The 18,742-nt window shown below is 40.0% G+C and overlaps 1 protein-coding gene across 2 annotated transcripts; it reads right to left on the minus strand.

The window, feature by feature from the left end:
• Positions 1-3,985: 3,985 nt before the first annotated feature.
• On the minus strand, positions 3,986-11,965 carry LOC115578020 (sialoadhesin-like). 2 transcript variants are annotated; one of them, XM_030410886.1, is made up of 6 exons: positions 11,917-11,965; positions 10,188-10,450; positions 9,851-10,099; positions 8,423-8,533; positions 7,467-7,538; positions 3,986-6,040 (listed from the first exon to the last, which is right to left on the minus strand). In XM_030410886.1, exons 3-6 carry the CDS (start codon positions 10,059-10,061, stop codon positions 5,988-5,990), a joined length of 447 nt encoding a protein of 148 aa, XP_030266746.1. In that variant the 5' UTR covers positions 10,062-10,099; positions 10,188-10,450; positions 11,917-11,965; the 3' UTR covers positions 3,986-5,987. The 2 variants fall into 2 exon arrangements, 1 of the variants encoding a protein (XP_030266746.1); XR_003983336.1 differs by lacking the exons at positions 3,986-6,040; positions 7,467-7,538 and having other exon boundaries at positions 8,504-8,536.
• Positions 11,966-18,742: the final 6,777 nt, after the last annotated feature.

Raw genomic sequence — 18,742 nt, forward strand, 5'->3', positions numbered from 1 at the left:
TTATGAGCCTGATGCCCCTTGGCGATGGAACTCCTGCCTGGAGATCTCAGGCAGGCTATCTCAGTATAATCCCTTCTTAAAACTGACTTTTATCTTATGGCTTTTTCTTAATTGTTGGTATTGTTGTAACTATTTAAATTATTTTATATGTTTTATCTTTTTTGGATGTGTAACTTATTATCTGTTTTATTGTAAAGCACTTTGCAACTTGTTTTGAAAGTGCTATATAAATAAAGTATTTTATTAATTTTTAAGTTGCACTACTGAATGTTGGCAAAACCTTGTTTAAGTGTTGAAGAGCCAAGTTGAACCTTCCCTGTGGTTTTAATTGTTGAACGACAAATGTTAAATGATCAATTATCACCTCTGAGCCTTTGCAGGGTAAACAGAGAAGGGTTATTTCAATGACTGAGTTCTTTATTTGGCTGTCACAAAGAAATGATGTCTGATGGTTTGTTGTGAAAACCAGCGTTTATGTATTTTTATGAATATCTTGATATGACCAGCTAACTCTGCCCTTCTTTTCTCACTTTTCTTCTCTGATTGTTTTTGGGATCAATTTGTGATTTGAAGCAAATCACCTCAAATTAAAATGTGTACTGAGCTGTGAGCCAGTACTGTCTAAACCAGTGAAAGGTTTTAAGTTCACACGTCATACAAGCACATAGCAAAACACAACTATATCAACATGGCTTATAAATAAGTTATACTGTTTGCTACTGAACTCTGTGACAGTAACAATAACTTTACAGAGCTGCTGGATACAGTTAAGAGGGATTTTAATAATCATACATGGAGAATATAGAGAAATAAAGTCAAAGACGTACCGAAATTATAACAAAGAGCATTGAAAACTGTTCTGGAGGTTTGTAGTGAGAGCTGTGCAATTATCAAATTTTGATCGTGATTTCAATTTTTGGGTCGAAAGATCTCAAACTAATATAATCGAGTTGAAACGATTTATTTGCATTTTTCCGTGGTACAGTAGGCCTAGAGATCTTCTGAAAAAGTTGTGCATGCACAATTCAGTCCCTCTCTCAAAATATTCAACGCAGTCCTGCTGACTGGCACAGATACGTGTCTTCTGCGTTACAGATCCACCAACGTCAGCGAAGCTGATAGGTTTCACTCTAGTCCAGTGGTTCCCAACCTTTTTTCCTTGAAGCCCCCCTTTCCTGTGTCCAAGACGAGGCAGGCCCCCCAACCCCAACCTGCATACACTAAAGAATAAGTAATTAATTACAAACTTTTTCATGCAAAAATAACAGTTGTAGGTTTTTGCTCTTATTCTCCTTGTTTTACAATGTATATAGATACATTTCTTCCTTTTTGTGTCATCAGGTGTATCACACACAAACACACACACACACACACACAACTACTCACACACAGTTCTATTTTTGACCAGAATAGGCCGACCTCATAGGGGTGTGGATGATAAATAGCTTAATGAATTTAAATGTGGACCAAAAATATGTTTCAATTTGGATTATACAGATTTTGACTATCTAGTTGGGTGTGTTATTGGGATTTTATCAATTTAATGTGCACAAACATAATTATGGTAACCTCACAACCCAAGAGCAGACAAAGTTGTGCGCACAGCCTGCGATCTCTGGCGCCCCCCTAGGTGGGGGCCGGGACCCCAGGTTGGGAACCACTGGTCTAGTCTATGTGTTAACGTCCACCAGATCTGCTGCTGCGTATCTGCTCCGTCCCAGCTCCGGCAGTCCAGAACCCGCCGGAGGAGATACGCACTACACTTCTATTTCTGGCAGATCGGAGCCATGACGCAGCAGTCGGCAGAATTTAGCACAGAACAGACAGGAAGTCACGCACCGAAACAACAACATAACATCCGGTTACTTTTCAAAATAAAACACTCTGTGTTGACACCAGCGCACAGATCTCCATAAAGAGACAAATACAAGCTCTTCTTCTTATCCTTCGTTCAGGAACACTTTGTATTGTTGTGTTTAGAACACATACCTATAAGTGTGGTCGCGAGGGATTATGTGATTATAGTGGGAACTGGTGGGGGTTGCCAGACGCCGGCGCAAAATCGGACCGGACAAGAAAATAACAGCTGCAATTGGATACTTTTTAGCAAAAGATCTTTTTTGATTTTCTAAGTATATTTAATTTATTCATTAAATGTTTTATAGAAATTGCAGAACAGTTGGATACATATTTGTACATTATTTTCGATTGGAACATTCTGCGTATTTGGATCTGCCTATTTAAGGGGAAATTTCAAAGTTCTCAGTTACAAAGTGTTTTTTTTTTTTGTTTTTTTTTTGTAGAGGAATGCTGAATAAATGCATCATGTGTCCAAACTCAAAAATAATAATTTAAATAATCGTGATTTCAATATTAACAAAAATAATCGTGATTATGATTTCCCCCTTAATCGAGCAGCAGTAATTTGTAGTTTACGATTACTTTGATTATATCAGACACTGTTTGGTTAATAATGTGTCATCATCTGTTTGTGAAGCATTTGGCAACTTGTGTTTGTTGCAGCTATTTACAGAGCTCTATACAGCACTTTGTGTGACACCATGGACACAGAAAAGACTTGTATGGTAATTAAACTATACCAGGGCCAGCAGGTAACTGCTGCAGGGTTTTAAATCCTTTTGAATCTGTGTCAAACTGGACGACCGTCTTTGAACGGAGGAGGTGACCTACGACATTACTTAACACCCACCTACAATGTTGTACTGAGTTCTCACCGCAGACAGCTTAACAACCATTCACACCTGAGCTCACCTAGTCCGAGCAACCCACATGAACGCTAGTTAAGTTACCGACCCACACGTGTCCTTAACGACTCTGTAAGAACTAAGAACACTCCCACACAGGGTTTAAAAGCCTGCGTCTCCCCTCCATGGTTATTTTATGTTTCTTTGCAGATGTTTTGAATCACTTTGTAGTTGTTGTTAGTCTCTTTGTAGTTATATTATGTATCTTTGTAGACATTTTGAATCTCTTTGAAGTCATTTCATGTCTCTATAGTAGTGTAAAATGATCTTTGTAGTTGCTGAATGTCTTTTTGTGTCTCTTTGTAGTTGTTTTGTTGACTAATCATCAGATAGACACAAATGGAAGACATTTTATTAGCACCCAGTTAGCATAACATTAGCTAACCCTAACCATATCACTAGCTAACTGTTCTTAATATATTGATTCTCTTTATGTGGGCAACTTTGTTTGTACAGTTGTTGAATATAAAAGCGTCACTGACAAAACATGAATCAAGTTTTATACGTAAAAGCCCTTAAAGTGAACAAATCCACAGATAAAGAGCTCATTACCTTTGTCTTTGGTGTCAGATGAGGCAAACTTTAGAAACACACCTAAAAACACACAGCAGAGAGAGAAGGAAGACACGATGGATGATATCCTGTGAGTTAGGAGACAAAGCACATATAAAAAAGACAAAGTTATACTCACAGAGGCTGAGGTGCAACACAGCGGCCTTCATCTTCTCACTGCTGGCTGGAAAATGACTGACTTACCACCTCTGCACAACACTTCCTCTTTAAAAGTGCGAACACATTCACCTTGAGAGATGTGAAACTCAGGCCGCTGTTTCTAGATCATCCTACATCATTTCCAAGGAGAGATTCTAACACCTTTTAAAGTTATTAGATATATCCAATTACTTCACCAGACTTCTCTGACTTTTTTCTTTACAGCAGTGATGTCAACTAAAAGCTCAAATGAAAACTGGAGATAAATGTTTAAATGTCTTAACACTGAGAAGAGACAGTGGACTGAACCATGTCTTATTGTCTTCACACATAACACTATTGTTGTGACACCAGGGGGCGATAACTTTCATTATATAGTTTATAATATTAATTTAACAGCAGCTACATTTGAGGGTGATTCCTACATATTGCCACTGTAATGTAGAGCACATTGAGTTAACCTGTGATGAATTGTGCTGTATGAATAAAATTGATTTTGTCAAAGGCAACACAGTCACGTTTTTTCTTTAATGAGCATGGATTGGAAATATACACCAATAAAAATGTAACACAGATGAACATAAACACTATAATATTCAATATCTGTATCTGGTTTTGTCCTCTTCGGTCTCCATGACGACATCGTAGCGTCTGTCTCCTCCAACAAGCTGAGCAGCTGCAACAAAAAGGAAGAAGAAACAGAAAAACACAAGTCATGAGCACAGAAATAAACACAGACCTGATCAGGCTCGAATACAGCTTATTCTTGACTTTGTCGCCACAAATACAAATAAAAAATGTCCCAAATGTTCTGGAACAACTGGATACTACTGAGGGGAACACATCTTCATCATTCACTGTTTTATCCTCTGCTGGTTGATTTGCTGACATTTGCTCGAGGCAGTTATGAACATCCTTTCATCAGGATGACATCATGGTTGGATTAACCAGGTTGTTTAGATGCCAGTGTGGCAGAAACTGATTTTAGATAACTATTCAGTGACAGGCTATGGGTGTGACTCAGTGTTTAGGTATGTTGACTGTGTTAAGATAAGATGTGAAGAGGAAGGAGTTCCCTGTGGCCGACTGCCAACAACAAGGAATGGAGAAATACCTGTTTGTTGGCTATTAATAGGACACACAAATACTTTCCAATGTGAGGCTGATGTCAATCAATGATAATCGATACTCATTCATGAGAAGCTGACTCAACTCTGAGATAAAGCTGCACCCTCGTGTTTCTACAGAACAAATTAATCCCACGCTGTCATCAAACCACACAGGTTTTTCATCATGTTGTATTACAACTTGACTTTAGCTTCGATTACCAAAACTTCTCAGTCTCATTGACTCGCTCTTTGATTAAATACGTCCTGATATAAACCATAACTGTATTAATTTTGCAGAGTTGTGTTCAAACGCTGGTGACATGCAGTTTTATAATGATGCATCTGAGATAAATGGCTGATAGTTTCTAAAGGAGTGCTTCTAATATCACTACAGAAACCAGAACATTGTCGGCCCGGTTGTGAAACCTCTCAGCACTGTGCAGACAGGTGGGAGGTTCCTCTGTCTGGTTTCATGGGACGTCTTCACCTTGATACAGACAAGAATGAGGTTGATGTTGCTGTTGAATGTTGAATTAGTTTATATACAAACACAGATCTGTCGACAGAGAGGATCCTGGTCATACAGATTATCTTCTCACGTCATCCAACAGACACACTCTCATCATTGTCGTCTCTTAGCTCGTCATCATTTAATGAGTCTGACACTGATGTAAGCAACATTGAGCATCACGTTACAATGCAATGTTCATCTACGCGTAATGACAGGAGACCTCACAGCGATAATGTGCCCTGTCATACCATAAATACCTTGAGAGATGTGACAAGACTCGACCTGGCCTCTAAATTCCTCAGATCTCAATCAAATCAAGCATCTTTGGGACATGCAGGAAGAAATTTGATCAAAGTATGCCCAACCCCCAACATACAGGACTCAAAGGATCCACGTCACGGCAGTTAAACCTCAGTCCACACCCAGTTGGCCTCCAACATGATCTGACACTGATATCTGACTGGAGGCTTTGACGTTGGGTTACCAAAGTTCAATGTCAAGACTTACAGTATACTGACAGCAGCTGATGAAGATTTTCGGTTGGTTTTAAGTCGTGATGTTAAGCAACCAAAATTCTTGAAAGCGTGTTGAGCTGACGTCTTTTGATACAAGAAACCCAACATCTGCTAAACCTCATAATGTCAAACTCTCACATCGTTAGATGTTGATATTTGGGTGTGAAGTGACCAAGATTCAACATCTCTCCAGCGGTTGATGTTGAAGGCAAACAACATTAGGTTTTGAAATCAGCTCAGTTTTAATTTCAAACTAAATTCTAACATCCATCAAACATCTTTCTGTGGTTCAACCAGCTGGGTGACTCTTGCTCAACAGTTAACAGTCTTTCCTGATTCCTTCAAAAAGCACATAGAACATTTCTGCTGTTTTCTGTCAGGTGGAGTCCAGCCTGAGTGTCGAGTAGAAGGTTGATGAAGCCTCCAAATCTGTGGAGGAAGGAAACATACAAACCATTAGAACTGATTATTGCAAGAGAAGGTTTTTACAGGAAACACAGTCTCTGTCTCCTTTTTTACTCCACTAGTGATCGTGTAAAGATCCAAGTTCCAAAGGTAAACACTACATTTGGGGAAATTGCTTTCAGTCTCAGGGCTCCAAACACAACATATATTTAAACTTGATACAGTTACATCTATAGGTCAGTTTAAGACTTTGATTTCAAACTACTCAGCATTTCAACTGTTTTTAACTATGTGTGACATTTACCTTTTATACACCTCTGTTTTACTTGTATTCTGTCATATTACCTATTATCTGTTATTATTTGTATGTACACATTCTGTTTATTCTCTCTGTTATTATGCTCGTTGTTTCAGTTTATTATCACATCTTTGCACCTATTCTGTTTTTTTATTTGTGCTCTCGACATCATTGAAAATGATTTTTCGAGATTTAAATAAAGGTTGAATGAAACAAACAAAGAAGACGTGTGGGGTTTCTCCTTTAGTTGCAGATTTGAAAGTGTAGCTGTATTCTGCCGTTGGTTTGTTGTATACTCATAATATTTAGACGTATTCTGCTCTGTATCTATTGGTTTTTATCTCATTCGTGTCTACAAATCATTAAAGGTAAAAATAGAAACTCGGTCAGTCTCACAGCTGTAAAACTGTAAACTGATGAAGTCTGTAATGAGTTTCTGTGACAGTGCACGCTGAAGTTCAGGGGGCGGTGCTTTGGCATCTGCCAACTGTTACTGGTTACCTTGGTGATGGACCAATAGGTGCTCTGTAGGAGGGCGGGACTTCCCTCTCCAGGCAGACAATAACAAACGCACATGGCTCTGAGTGTTGCACAACATACTGTGTAGGAAAGAATGACAGGCAGGCACAGAGGAGAGTTCTAACTGAGACGCACTGTAATGACGTCAGGATACTTAAAGCTGTGTGTGTGGTGACAAATTTGTGCTATATTTGACGAGGTGTCAGGACACTTCTAGCCGTTTTTGATGTGGCAAAAACAATTGTTTTTAAACGAGACGTCAGGAGATTTACAGGTGTATTTGTCGTGAAAAACTAAATGTTTTTGATGAGACATTCATACATTTTGAGACGTATTTGTGGTGACAAATTCCGGTGTTTTGACAAGATTTCAAGACGTGTACAGCTGAGTTTGTGTTAAACAAAACAAATATTTCTGAGAAGACATTGGGACATATTCTGTGTGGTGTTTGTAACGACTAATACACGTATTTTAACCCAAAACATGATCTTTTCTTAAACCTAACTAAGTCGTTGTTTGTGTCTAAACCTATAAGCACATCATGGTCACAGTGTAACATTTTTAAATCAATGAAAATTGTTGGAAGAAATGTGAAGTTTCAACATGCATCTATTCAAGTGAGCTTCTGTTTACCTCCAAACCTCCGTGGCTGCACTTCCTGTGTGACGACGACATCAGTGTACGGCACATCCGGATCAACTTTACCTGCAACACAACGCTCCTCAATGTTACACATCAGCTGCATCTCAACATGTAAACCCAGATGTTTTATGTGAGTTCCAGTAAAACAGAAACAGTCAGAACCTTCTGGACCATAAACCAACTGTGCTTTGAAGCTACAGTCGAATCATGAAACTTTTTACTTTCTTTGTTTTTACATTCAGCAAAGTCCTGCAACCTGGTATATAATGTGCATTTTTTAAACAATCCATGCGCAAAAATCTCCTGGACTTGTTTTTATCTTTAGCGATTTGACGAAGATCATTGAACCCACTTACAACGCTGTACTGAGTTACACAGCTGGGCCCACCTGACACGAGAAAACCACATGAAGTCCACAAGTGGCCATAACGACTTTGAAACTCAGAGCTCACAGGTGTCCTTAACAACTCTGTAAGGAAACTCCCACACAGATTTTAAAAGCCTGCGACTCCCCTTTCAGTTAGTCAGAACTGAAGAAGCCTCTTGGACGAGAGGTGAAAGATCTTCAACACACTTCAACAAGTCCAGTTGCCTAGGATACAGCACATAGATTTACCATGACCTAGGTGACTGAGAACCTTCATCAACACCTCCCAGAATGTTTTTAGAATTCAGACATAGTTACGCAGACCAGCTGTCACCTCACTGTCTTGATCAACTTGATGATAATAAGATCAAAATCAGACATTCGCTGTCTTCTTCTAGAGGCTCTAGCTGCTTCTCTTGGCCTTCGTCAGCAGAGTAAATCTGATCAGTTGTCACAGAGACCAGTGGAGTGAGATTAGAGCTACTTTGAACTTTCACACTGTCACTGCAAGATTGGACGGAAGTTACACTGAGACAGCAGGTTGCGAAATGCCACTAAACTGATGTAAAAACAGGCTGACCTTTGTGGCTTCTCCAGAGGAAGAGCAGCATCACGGAGACCAGCGAGAGGCACACGACCACCACAGGAAGCAGAATGTATACGAAGGTAAAGTCAGGCGGATCAGGACGCTCTGCTTCAAGACAGAAACACCACAGGTTGGCCTGAATGCAAACAAAATGTCAACATCTGTGTTCAGTCGACCTTCAACATCATTGTTCAAAATGCTGAAGCGTTCCTTTAAAGTAGAGCATGCTTTTTTTTATGTGTTGAGCAGAATTCAGTGGTCATACCGTCTCAATCTGCCCTCGATCTTTCTCTTTGTTTTAACTTTATAGACACAACAGGAAAAGAGCATTTTGATGTGCTTAGGTTTAAAGCAGTCACCACAGTAAACAGATTTGATCACAGGGTTGACGTAAATAAAAATGTTCTAAAAAATAAAGTAACTTTGAGGGCGCACGTGCCAGATGGTTTTTACACCAGAACCATCCAGCAAGGATGAAAAGTCACCAAATGTAGCTAGAATGCTAAAATTAGCTAACTAGCAAAAAATAGCTGGGGTTGATGGGAATGTCTTGAAAGTGTTTTTAACCCCACGTACGAGATGGTTGTTACAAAGAACTATCTGGAAAAGCTTCGCTAGAAACTGTTTGGAAAAAGGGGCAGGTTCTTTCAAAAAAATGCTTGGCAGGTAATTGGACGAACTATTTGTCTCCTACAGGATAACGTCAACCAATCAGATCAACCTCAGTGCTGTTCAATGAAATAAACTCTCCTGGTCTGATAGAACTGATGTGATAGCTGCTACGCTAACGTCTTTAGGAGTCGCCATTGTTGTTTCTAAACGAATAGTAGCTTTTCTTGCAGGTCGTCACATCCAAGCCACGGCTGCAGCTGCCAGTAGTTCACACAAGCGCTCAGCTAAGCCTAGTGAGAAGGATTTGCTAGCCCACATGATTATTGACTCTAGCAAATCCAGCTGCTGCACAGGATAAGTGCTTATGTTGAACCGTCTAGTGATACATATGTTTTGTCTGTGAGATAACTAAAACTGTTTTATCTTTGAAAGGAAAATGTATATTCTTGTCGTTTATCGTAAGATGTTTTTTAAAGTGACAATGCGGGACAGCATTACAAGGTAAGAATATTATTCGATGTGTTGAACCATCCAGTTTTATCAGTTTTTGTCAGAGTAGTTCATAAAAAGGTTGAATAAATTTGTATTTTGAATGAACTGTATTCGTTGTCCCATTAGCAACTGAGCAAACTGTTTTATTTGTGACGTAAAAAGTTTATTTTTCTTGTCGTTCAGTGCGGGATTTAATTGTTAATGGTGTCCTTCCCAGCTGAGCTGTAACGTTTGCAAGTTTAAGTAGCGTAGTTAGCCAACTTCTGATGCAAAAAGAAAATACTGTTGATTAACTAGCTCGATTATATCATATCTAACCTCTGACAGTCAGCCGGCTCTCTATTGATGCTCCAGCTCCAGAGATGTTACACCTGTAGAGTCCTTCATCAGATCTGGAGACTCTGTGGATCGTCATGTTTCCTGTCGAGCTGCTCCCGATCAGAAGTCCATCTTTATAGAAATCAGCAGTGTGATTACAGGAAACTGTCCTCTTCGATCTGCAGCTCAGAGTGACATCATCTCCCTCCATCACAGGAAGAACAGGACTCTGCAGGATCACATCACCAGCTGAGGGACAGATCATTATATTATGTAATGCAACAGCTACGGTGAGTACAGACTCTTGTGTGGAGCAGTTTGTGTTGTTCAAACCCACCAGTCACCGTGATGGTAACTGTGTTGCTGCACTCTCCTGCTGCAGACTCACACCAGTACACTCCAGAGTCTCCTGGGTAGATATCTTCAAAGTAGCAGTAAGATTTATTTATTCTTTTAAAGGGGGAGCGACACTCCTCATTATTTGTTTGGTTGTGTTCCTCTTGATTGTCCACTCAGATGAGTTTCCCTGTGGCTCACAGATCAGAGAAACAGACTCATACTGGAAGAACTGGGATCTGTTGGGAACGACTCTGAGAACGGCTGCAAGACACAAACAGATGGAGGCAAAGTGAGATTTTCATCATGACTTCCACCTCACACAACAAAATCTAAAAAAAACCATCTGACCTTTCACGCTTGTCACCTTCAATTTCTTTATGTTGCTTCCTTGTTTCACTCCAGATGTTGTTTTCAACAATAAGAAAACACAACAGCATCACACTGCAAAAAATCCCCACATTCAGTGTCGTGGGCGGTGTGAAGCTCTGAGGTTATTTTGTTAAGTTTATATAGTTTATATTACATAAATCAAGACAAGAAATGAGTCCTCTCTGCCCGTCCATGAACCAAATTCAATACATGTGCAGCTGCAGGGTGCAACGGTACATAAAGAAGCTGCTTTCAAAGACCAAACTAATGAAGAAGCAGCTGGTGTCGGTGTGAAGCCACAATGAGAGACGCCAACATGTGTGGAGATAAAGCTGCATCTTACAGATTGTGTCTGCTGACACAGACGATTATCTGACTGTGACAGGAAAGAGATGGTCTTTGTGGTGATGTTCTGTTGCAGTTTTTTTTTTTATGTATACATTTGTCACAGTCAAAAGTCAATGTAGATGTCAGTAAAACTAATTTATTTGTCAGCTCTGAGGTAATTATTCAGACAAAATCGCTCTCAGTGGTCGATGGATGAAGTCAAGTTGCATTAGTAGATCATTTCTGGTGATTTTGGGGTCAGACACATCGAAAATATGTTATATTGTCACATAAACCCCCAAAACAAAAAGTTTGAGGGTTCAGAGAGTAAATGAAAGTGTCAAAGAGGGGATTTCTCAGCATCGAATCATAACCTGACAAAAGGTTTCTAAGGGAGCAGTGCATGGAAATCTACAAGTCTCTACGGAAACTGAACCCGTTGTGTCCAAAGTACGATCCGGCAGAGCCGAAGTGCCCATCGGATGATCAATACATCGAGCTGCAGTCAGCAGTCGTTCTGTCAAACATAACGCCATGTTGTAGTGTCTCTGAATTCTCAGGAGGGAGACGAGGACAAACACTCGAGGCGCGCGAAGAAAAAAATTAATTTTAAAGTTGATGACTGGATTTCTGATATTGATCTCAGAACTCTGAAAATCAAAAACATCAGAACATCAGAGCATCTTTCTTTGCACTACTTGCACAATTTTTGAACCGGCACACAGATTTATCACATATGCTTCTACGTTGTGTTGTATTGAGTACAGTCCTGAATATTCACAATTCACAAAACGTTGCCATATTTGTTCAATTTGTATTTTGTTTTCCTTGTTTCTAGCTGTTCATCTATTTCAGTGTGAGAAGTTTTCTGCCTGATCTCTCGGCATCTGCAGAAAGTTTTCCCGCCTCTTAAAGGAAAATTCTCCTAACCACCGAACTGATAACCTTCATCAACATACTTCTTACTATATGTATGTTAAAACACACAAAATATGATCCCAGATGTTTGCCTTTTAATCTTAGAAACTCACCGATGACGGTGCAGAGCGTCGTTATCTCCATGCTGCTCGGCTGCTGACTGACTGCCTGACTGCCTGGTTCACACCCTTTGATAAAAGTTTGTGACGGAGGCCACGGCTTCCTGCTTCAATCTGTTCTTCTTTTTTTAACACCTTTAATGTCAAGTGTGTGACCCCGGCAGCCCTTTTCCTTCCTGATGACCTGAATTTTACATTTTTCAGCCATAAAAGATTTTTGAACTGGGAGAGAAAACTGCTCATTGTTGTAGAAAATATAATGGACACAAGTTATTTGACATGAAGCTGATTCTTGAATGTTTTGTCACTACTCTGACATTACACCTTTAGCCTGCAGACTCATGACTGCTGAGATAACCAAAAGATGAACTGATGAAGAAGTGAGATGCTAATTGAGCTGTGTGGGTGCATCAGTAATGAAACAGCAGATTATTCAGTGTGCGGTTACAAAGAGCCTCTAATTAGTGATGACTGGTGGGGACGTCATTCTCTGTGTGGGCTTCAGCAGGAGTCACCAGAGGGATTGTGGGTACTGTCATTTTGGTGGACAAGAAACAAAACAGTCACTGAAGAGTGAAGATACATCCCAATAAATGTTATAATTATATTTAAACCATGATTTTAAAAAAAGAGATTCCTTGTTTTTCTGGATTCTTCTGTTACACTTGCTGACTCATACACAACACAGTCAGCTTATAATAACAATCACTGTTACTTTTAAGTGCTCATGTGATAAAGAAGTGAAAAGTCATGAGGAAAAAAAATAGGTCAAAGGTAATCTTCATCAACAGTAACACTTTATTTTACTTTTTAATATACATTATTGCATTTAGATTGGTAGAAAAACGTGATTGATCTCAAAATACAACACTTTCCTTCTAAACATGACTGAGGGTACATTCTGTGGCGCTTTGAATATTAAATAACTGATTAAAAAAATGTATATATTGACACGTTGATGCCCCAGGAGGCAGTAATTGCTCATATAACCTGTTGTTTTATTATAAAATATGACACAAAAAGTTATTTTAGAGGTGAAAATGTGTTGTTAAAGTGATGAAAATAAAGCCTATGAGTTGAGTAAATACTCTGAGGAAGCCTTTATACAGAAACACAAGTTCATTCTTATATTAATACAGCAGTGACACAGTTATAAAGTATCATCCAGATCAGACTACAAAGTTATAGGTGTGGGAAAAGTCACATGATGTTTACGTCATGCGTAATTACGTCATTTACGTAACGTGACCAGAGCCGTTACCATGGAACTCACTGTTTATTTCCTGAAAAAAAACTGTTTTCTTTCCTGTTTAAGACACGCCCTCTGCCTCTGGTTGGTTCTCCTCGTTGAGTGATTAACAATGTAACCAATCAGAGACAAGAAGGAGGACTCTAATGCTCTCTGATAAATAAGGATGTCAGGTTGTGTCCAACATGACTCACCCGACTCTCCAGCACCGGTCTGAACATCGTCCCACGCCAGTTTTCGTCTGGCTTTCTGGTATGTAATGCTTCACTTCGAGGTCTTTCACGGACTTCGATGGCTGTCTGGACATCTGCTGAAGGTAAACTCAGGATACTAGCGAGCTATTTATATTCACATCAGCTTGTATGTGAACTAACTGCTCTTTTCGTTTTATTTTGAGATGTTTAAAAAAACATTTTTAGCAGCACTCCTGTTCCAGGAAACATACTAATATTACTTATTACAGTATAATCTTCAATTTGGATTGATATTGGGGGCTTCTGGATGAATAGGAAAGGCAGATTTAATAAACTCTTTGTGTAACACATTACATTTAGTCTGTATCACTATTCTCAGAGTCACATGTGAATTGTCTGTAGTGATGAAATGTAACTAAGCACTGTACATAGTTTTTAATAACTGTCGCTACTAGTTACTTTGCAGATTGCATCATCATTCAAAAATCAACTTTTCTTACAAATAGCGCCTTTTTTAATTGTGACAAATGATGAACAAAGGTACATCTTGGACTGGCAAGAACCAGCTAGAATACGGTTACAACATTTTTGTTCAAGTGCAGACTTGTCTTACATTAACAGGCTTCCCGACATGTGCACAGTATGCAGCATAGTCCTTTAATAGTGTTGGAGAGCAAAACTGTTCACCCCCTGAACCCGTCTCCTTTATCTTTAATTTTGGACTTCAGTCTGGTAAAATAAAACCAGATATGCACATGTGCATAGTTTGTACTTCATGTCACACATTAGCTGCTCATCAAAGGTTCACAGCATAATAAACATATACATTTCAAGCACTTAAAGATCCAATCATTATGAAAACAACAACACAAACAGAATGGTCAAAGATGGTTGTTGATATTTAAGAAAGTGTTCCGCCTTAAAAGATTCCTGCAGTCTGTGTAAAATGTGTACCCCAGTTTATAACTAGTTAACATCAACCATTCATGATAAAAAGGCAGAAAAAACATGATTTTTTTTGGAACAACTACAAAAGTAAATGTTCACAATGTTGTTGACACTTGACAGTTTGACCTTGAATAAACTCTGCAGCTCCTCAGTGCACAAGAAGACTTCCTGTTTGAGTGACAGCTGTCACTATCACTGCTAATATCTGTGCTATTCATATCCACATGTTAGTGACAGTATATCTGCCACAGGGTTCATTCACAGTGTGCTTTTGTTACAACTGATAGTGAAAGTAAACTCACACTGACTACAAATGTAGTAAAGGACTCAGTGAACTGGTCATTGTTGGGTGAAATGTGTGTGAATGACCAGCAGAGAGCGCTGCAGGTCAGCCGTCACACACTGAGGATGTTTATGATCATCATGAGTCTAAAGATTATTCAGTGGAAAACCTTCTGTATCTGCAGCTGCATGTTAAGTTGAAACAAACAACTGCTGATGTGTTTTTACTGATTCACTGTCAAAACTGTTGGACTGAACTTGTCATCTTCACAGTTTGACCACTGGCGCCATCTTGTGTCAGAAGAACAACACAGCAGCTTAGCGTTAGCATCCAGACTGTGTCCAGTCAGGAAGTCCTTGTGTGTGATGATGAGGATGATGAAGACAGAGGAGTGTTTAGAAGACTAAAGACAGACTGTAGATGTTGGTTGTGGTACATGTGAGGACTGAACTGTGATCACATGACTCTTCACCTCTGTCTCCTCTCACAGGGAGAAGATGATCTGCAGGATCCTGCTGCTCATCAGCCTCAACTGTGTCTGTGGTCAGTTTACAGCTTCACTTTCTGACACTGTGATTCAATGAAGCAGTTAAAGTGGCCCACATGTGAGCAAACAGCTGATGTTGATGAGCCTCTGCAGCTCTGAGACGTCACTAAACTGTCCACACAAACATGGAGATGGAGTTTAAAGGCTGCCATGTTAAAGCTGTCAGTGTGTCTGCTCCTCACTTTCCCTCTCTGTCTCCTCAACAGGAACATTTGTAGTGAATGTGACACAGACCTCCTATCAGGCAGAGGAGAACCACAACATCACACTGGAATGGACGTTCACAACCACAGCTGACACTTCCCCCGACTCACTTTATATCTACTGTGAGCTGAGAACTGATCACAAAGTTTCAGTCCTGTTTGAACTATGTGGAGGTGTTGAGGTCCCAGAGTCTCAGGATCAACAGTTTGTAGGACGAGTCCAGTTGGACAAAGACGTCCTCAGAGACGGACGACTCAGACTTCATGTGTCCAGACTCAGGACTGAGGATTCGGGCCGGTATCGCTGTAAAGTGTGGAGGAATAACATTTTGAACTCCAGTGAATGTTGGCTCAATGTCTCTGGTAAGTTGGTCGAGTAGAAGTCAGTAGAACTTTATCAACAGTAGGGATGTGAATCTTTGGGTGTCTCACGGTTCGATTCAAAATCGATTCTCGATTCAACCGACTCTCGATTCAACGATTCTCGATTCAAAAATTGATACAATGCATAGTGTTATGCTATATAAGAACTGAGAACTTCTCTCATGAAATGCGCAACAGCACAACTTTATTAGCGCAATCTGCTGCAGAATGAAAAAAGCAAGCCCTTAAAGAGTGTGTTTTGACTAGATGAATATGGGTTTTGAAGAGGTTGCTGTCTCTCTGCTTGGAAGGAAGGTGCTGGCTACACTGTGTGTGGATGTTATGACCTGCACCTTCTTTTTGTGCACTTCTGTTTGACATTGTGCCTGCAGTGCATGGCTGCCCTTGCTTGCATAGTTAATAGCCACTTTTATGCCGGGCAGAAAGCTGCCAACTTGACTGTCCTTTTTGCGGCTCGGTCCGCGGATTTAGACAGAAGCCGGTAAATTGGAGGTCTGTCCTGGTCCGCCAATTTGCCTCCTCGGAGGGTAAACTTTTATCCAACTCCATTGCGATCTAAATCCGAGACGTCGAAATGCCAGAAATTGTGTGAGATGGGCGGAGGTGTCGATGACTGGCACTGTTGTGCGACCCACAGCCGGGGAGTTTTAAAACCAGGACACAGGTGATCACCGCAGTCAGTCCTTCACTTCACCCGTGGACGTCAAGATGAGCAACTGGACAGCTGCTGAGATCCAGGAGATGTTAGCGTCTCCTGGATCTCTGTAGCTGTCTTCGCTGTTTGCTTGTTGTTGTGTCGGCAAGCTACGAACGGTTGCTACTTTAAAATTAAAAGCCCCCGCTAAGAACCCAGTTCTAAACTCCAATGGGGTGCAATGCAAAGCTCTTATTTTGAAGACAAATCCGTTGTCTGTCTTTCCCCAAGCTTGCTGCAACGCTGTGTACGGAAGCCCGTGGGGGTGCACTGAGAGACGGGGGAACGTTAATAAAAAAATCGATTTTTGAAGTTTATGAATCGATTCAGAATTGTGGATGATTAGAATCACGATTCTTATGTGAATCGATTTTTTCCCCCACCCCTAATCAATAGCTTGATTCAGCAGCTTGTTTAGCTGTTCTGTTGTTTGGTCTCTTTACAGCAGCGAGGGATCGGCCCGAACCTGAGAGATCCAACACAGACACACCTGAGAGACCAAACACAGCATGTCGAGGAAGGATCAGCCTCTACTGTGTTCTGGGACTGACGACAGCAGTGGTCGTTGTGTTGGTAATTTCTTACTTTTAAATTATTCACTGTCAGTCTGATAAACAACATCTCTGCTCAGACTCTGGTGGAGGATCTAAAGAAATATACATCTCTGCAGGATCTGAGGAAATAGTTTGATGAACAAAACTTAATGAAACAGTTTTATATGATGGACAGATCTGAACAGAGCAACAGACTTTGAGACAATCAGGGAACCAGGGAGGAGAGGAGAGAGTTCCAGGATGGGATTCATGCTGATCAAGCTCTGTTTTAAGGCTGCTCCAGGCTAATAGTCCATAAAGGAAATGGACAAATGGGGCTCAGGCTGGTTAAACAACGTTAAATCTGGGACTAATGTGTATCCACAGAGACCTGTCTCCACCACAACATCCTGGATCAGGTTATTGCACTGGACAGGTGGACCGAGTCGGATGGAGAGTTGTGTTGGTTGTTTTTTACCTGATGAGTCCAGTGGAGGATTTAGGAAATGTTCCAGCTCGGCAGGATCAGAGGAAACAGTTTGATCAACTCTGTAGATGAGCCTATGTTTGTGATGGATGCTGATGAAGGTTCTCAGTCATCCAGGTCCTGGTCAACCCTGCAACTCCCCTCCGGTTTGTCTGAACTGAGGAACCGTCTTGGATGAAAGGCGGAGCGTCTTCAAGATGCTGAAACGGGTCCGGTTGTCTACGATACAGCACTTTGTGTGACACCATGGACACAGAAAAGACTTGTGAGGTAATTAAACTATATCAGGGCCAGCGGGTAACCATAGCAACAACTGTGATGCTGTTAACACACATTTCAAACAAACCAACTACAAACTGTGAAAGTTGCTGATGGTTGAAAACACATCCTGCCTTTCTGTTCTTCAGTGTCCAGAGTCAGAGGACTTATTGAAATAATGCTGAGAAGCATGACAACAATGTATATGCAACATTTATAGTGTACATTTTATCTATAATGTTTATTTAAATAATAAAATTTTATATTTTTATAAACCATGTGCCCCGTGGTCGTCGTTCTTCTCACCTCTGTGCTGCTCACTGACTTTAGCCTCTCTACTCTGGACTTTAAATGACATTATGACCAAACTAAGTCCTTTATCAAGTACTTTAGAGGTTTTTAACATAAAAGGTCAGTAGAGGGCGCTCAGCACTTTAAAGTTATTCTATTAAGTGGATTTTGATTTCCACAAGTTAAAGTCATGTACAGCAGTCAGGCTTCCTACTAAAAATAAGAAATGACATTAAGAATATCACATCCAGGAACTGTGTAGGTCTGTACATCCTGTATGTGAGCTTCATATAATAATATGTAACATTTCTACATTAAAATGTCTAAAAGACCTTTTTCATATACTTTGAGTTTTGTGCTAATATTATCTTCAATGTATCAAACAATGTTCAACCCCCCTAAAATGGTTTCATTTATTCTCCTGACTTTTATTTTGAAACTATCTCTGGTGCCAGTTTAGTAAAAAACATAAAGAAATGTAAATGAGATATAAAACAGTTCCACAGTATGAAGCGTCATGTTGAGACACGAAGATAACTGACATGCAGTACAACAGTTGTCTGAACGGGCTCGACTCTGATACACATAATGAAGAGGATGAGACTTTTCAAACTAAAATAACTCCAGTTATATTTGTTTTGTTCCCTCTAAATCTATGAGGAACACTGCTGACAGTTTATTAATGGAAAACGTTACTGATGCAGAAAATGGTCCACCACCTTTTAAAAATACATTTATATATATAAAAA

Source organism: Sparus aurata, unplaced genomic scaffold (assembly GCF_900880675.1).
Source record: "Sparus aurata unplaced genomic scaffold, fSpaAur1.1, whole genome shotgun sequence".
Taxonomy (NCBI): Eukaryota; Metazoa; Chordata; class Actinopteri; order Spariformes; family Sparidae; genus Sparus; species Sparus aurata.

Bases quoted from the DNA above. Each gene is read 5' to 3' on its own strand.
- LOC115578020 (XM_030410886.1), bottom strand. From the start codon at position 10,061: ATGGAGGGAGATGATGTCACTCTGAGCTGCAGATCGAAGAGGACAGTT. The intron at 8,534-9,850 runs GTTAGATATGAT...GTCTTGAAGCAG, and splicing joins GAGCCGGCTGACTGTCAGAG to AGCGTCCTGATCCGCCTGAC. The intron at 7,539-8,422 runs GTCAGCCTGTTT...GTTGTGTTGCAG, and splicing joins CCTCTGGAGAAGCCACAAAG to GTAAAGTTGATCCGGATGTG.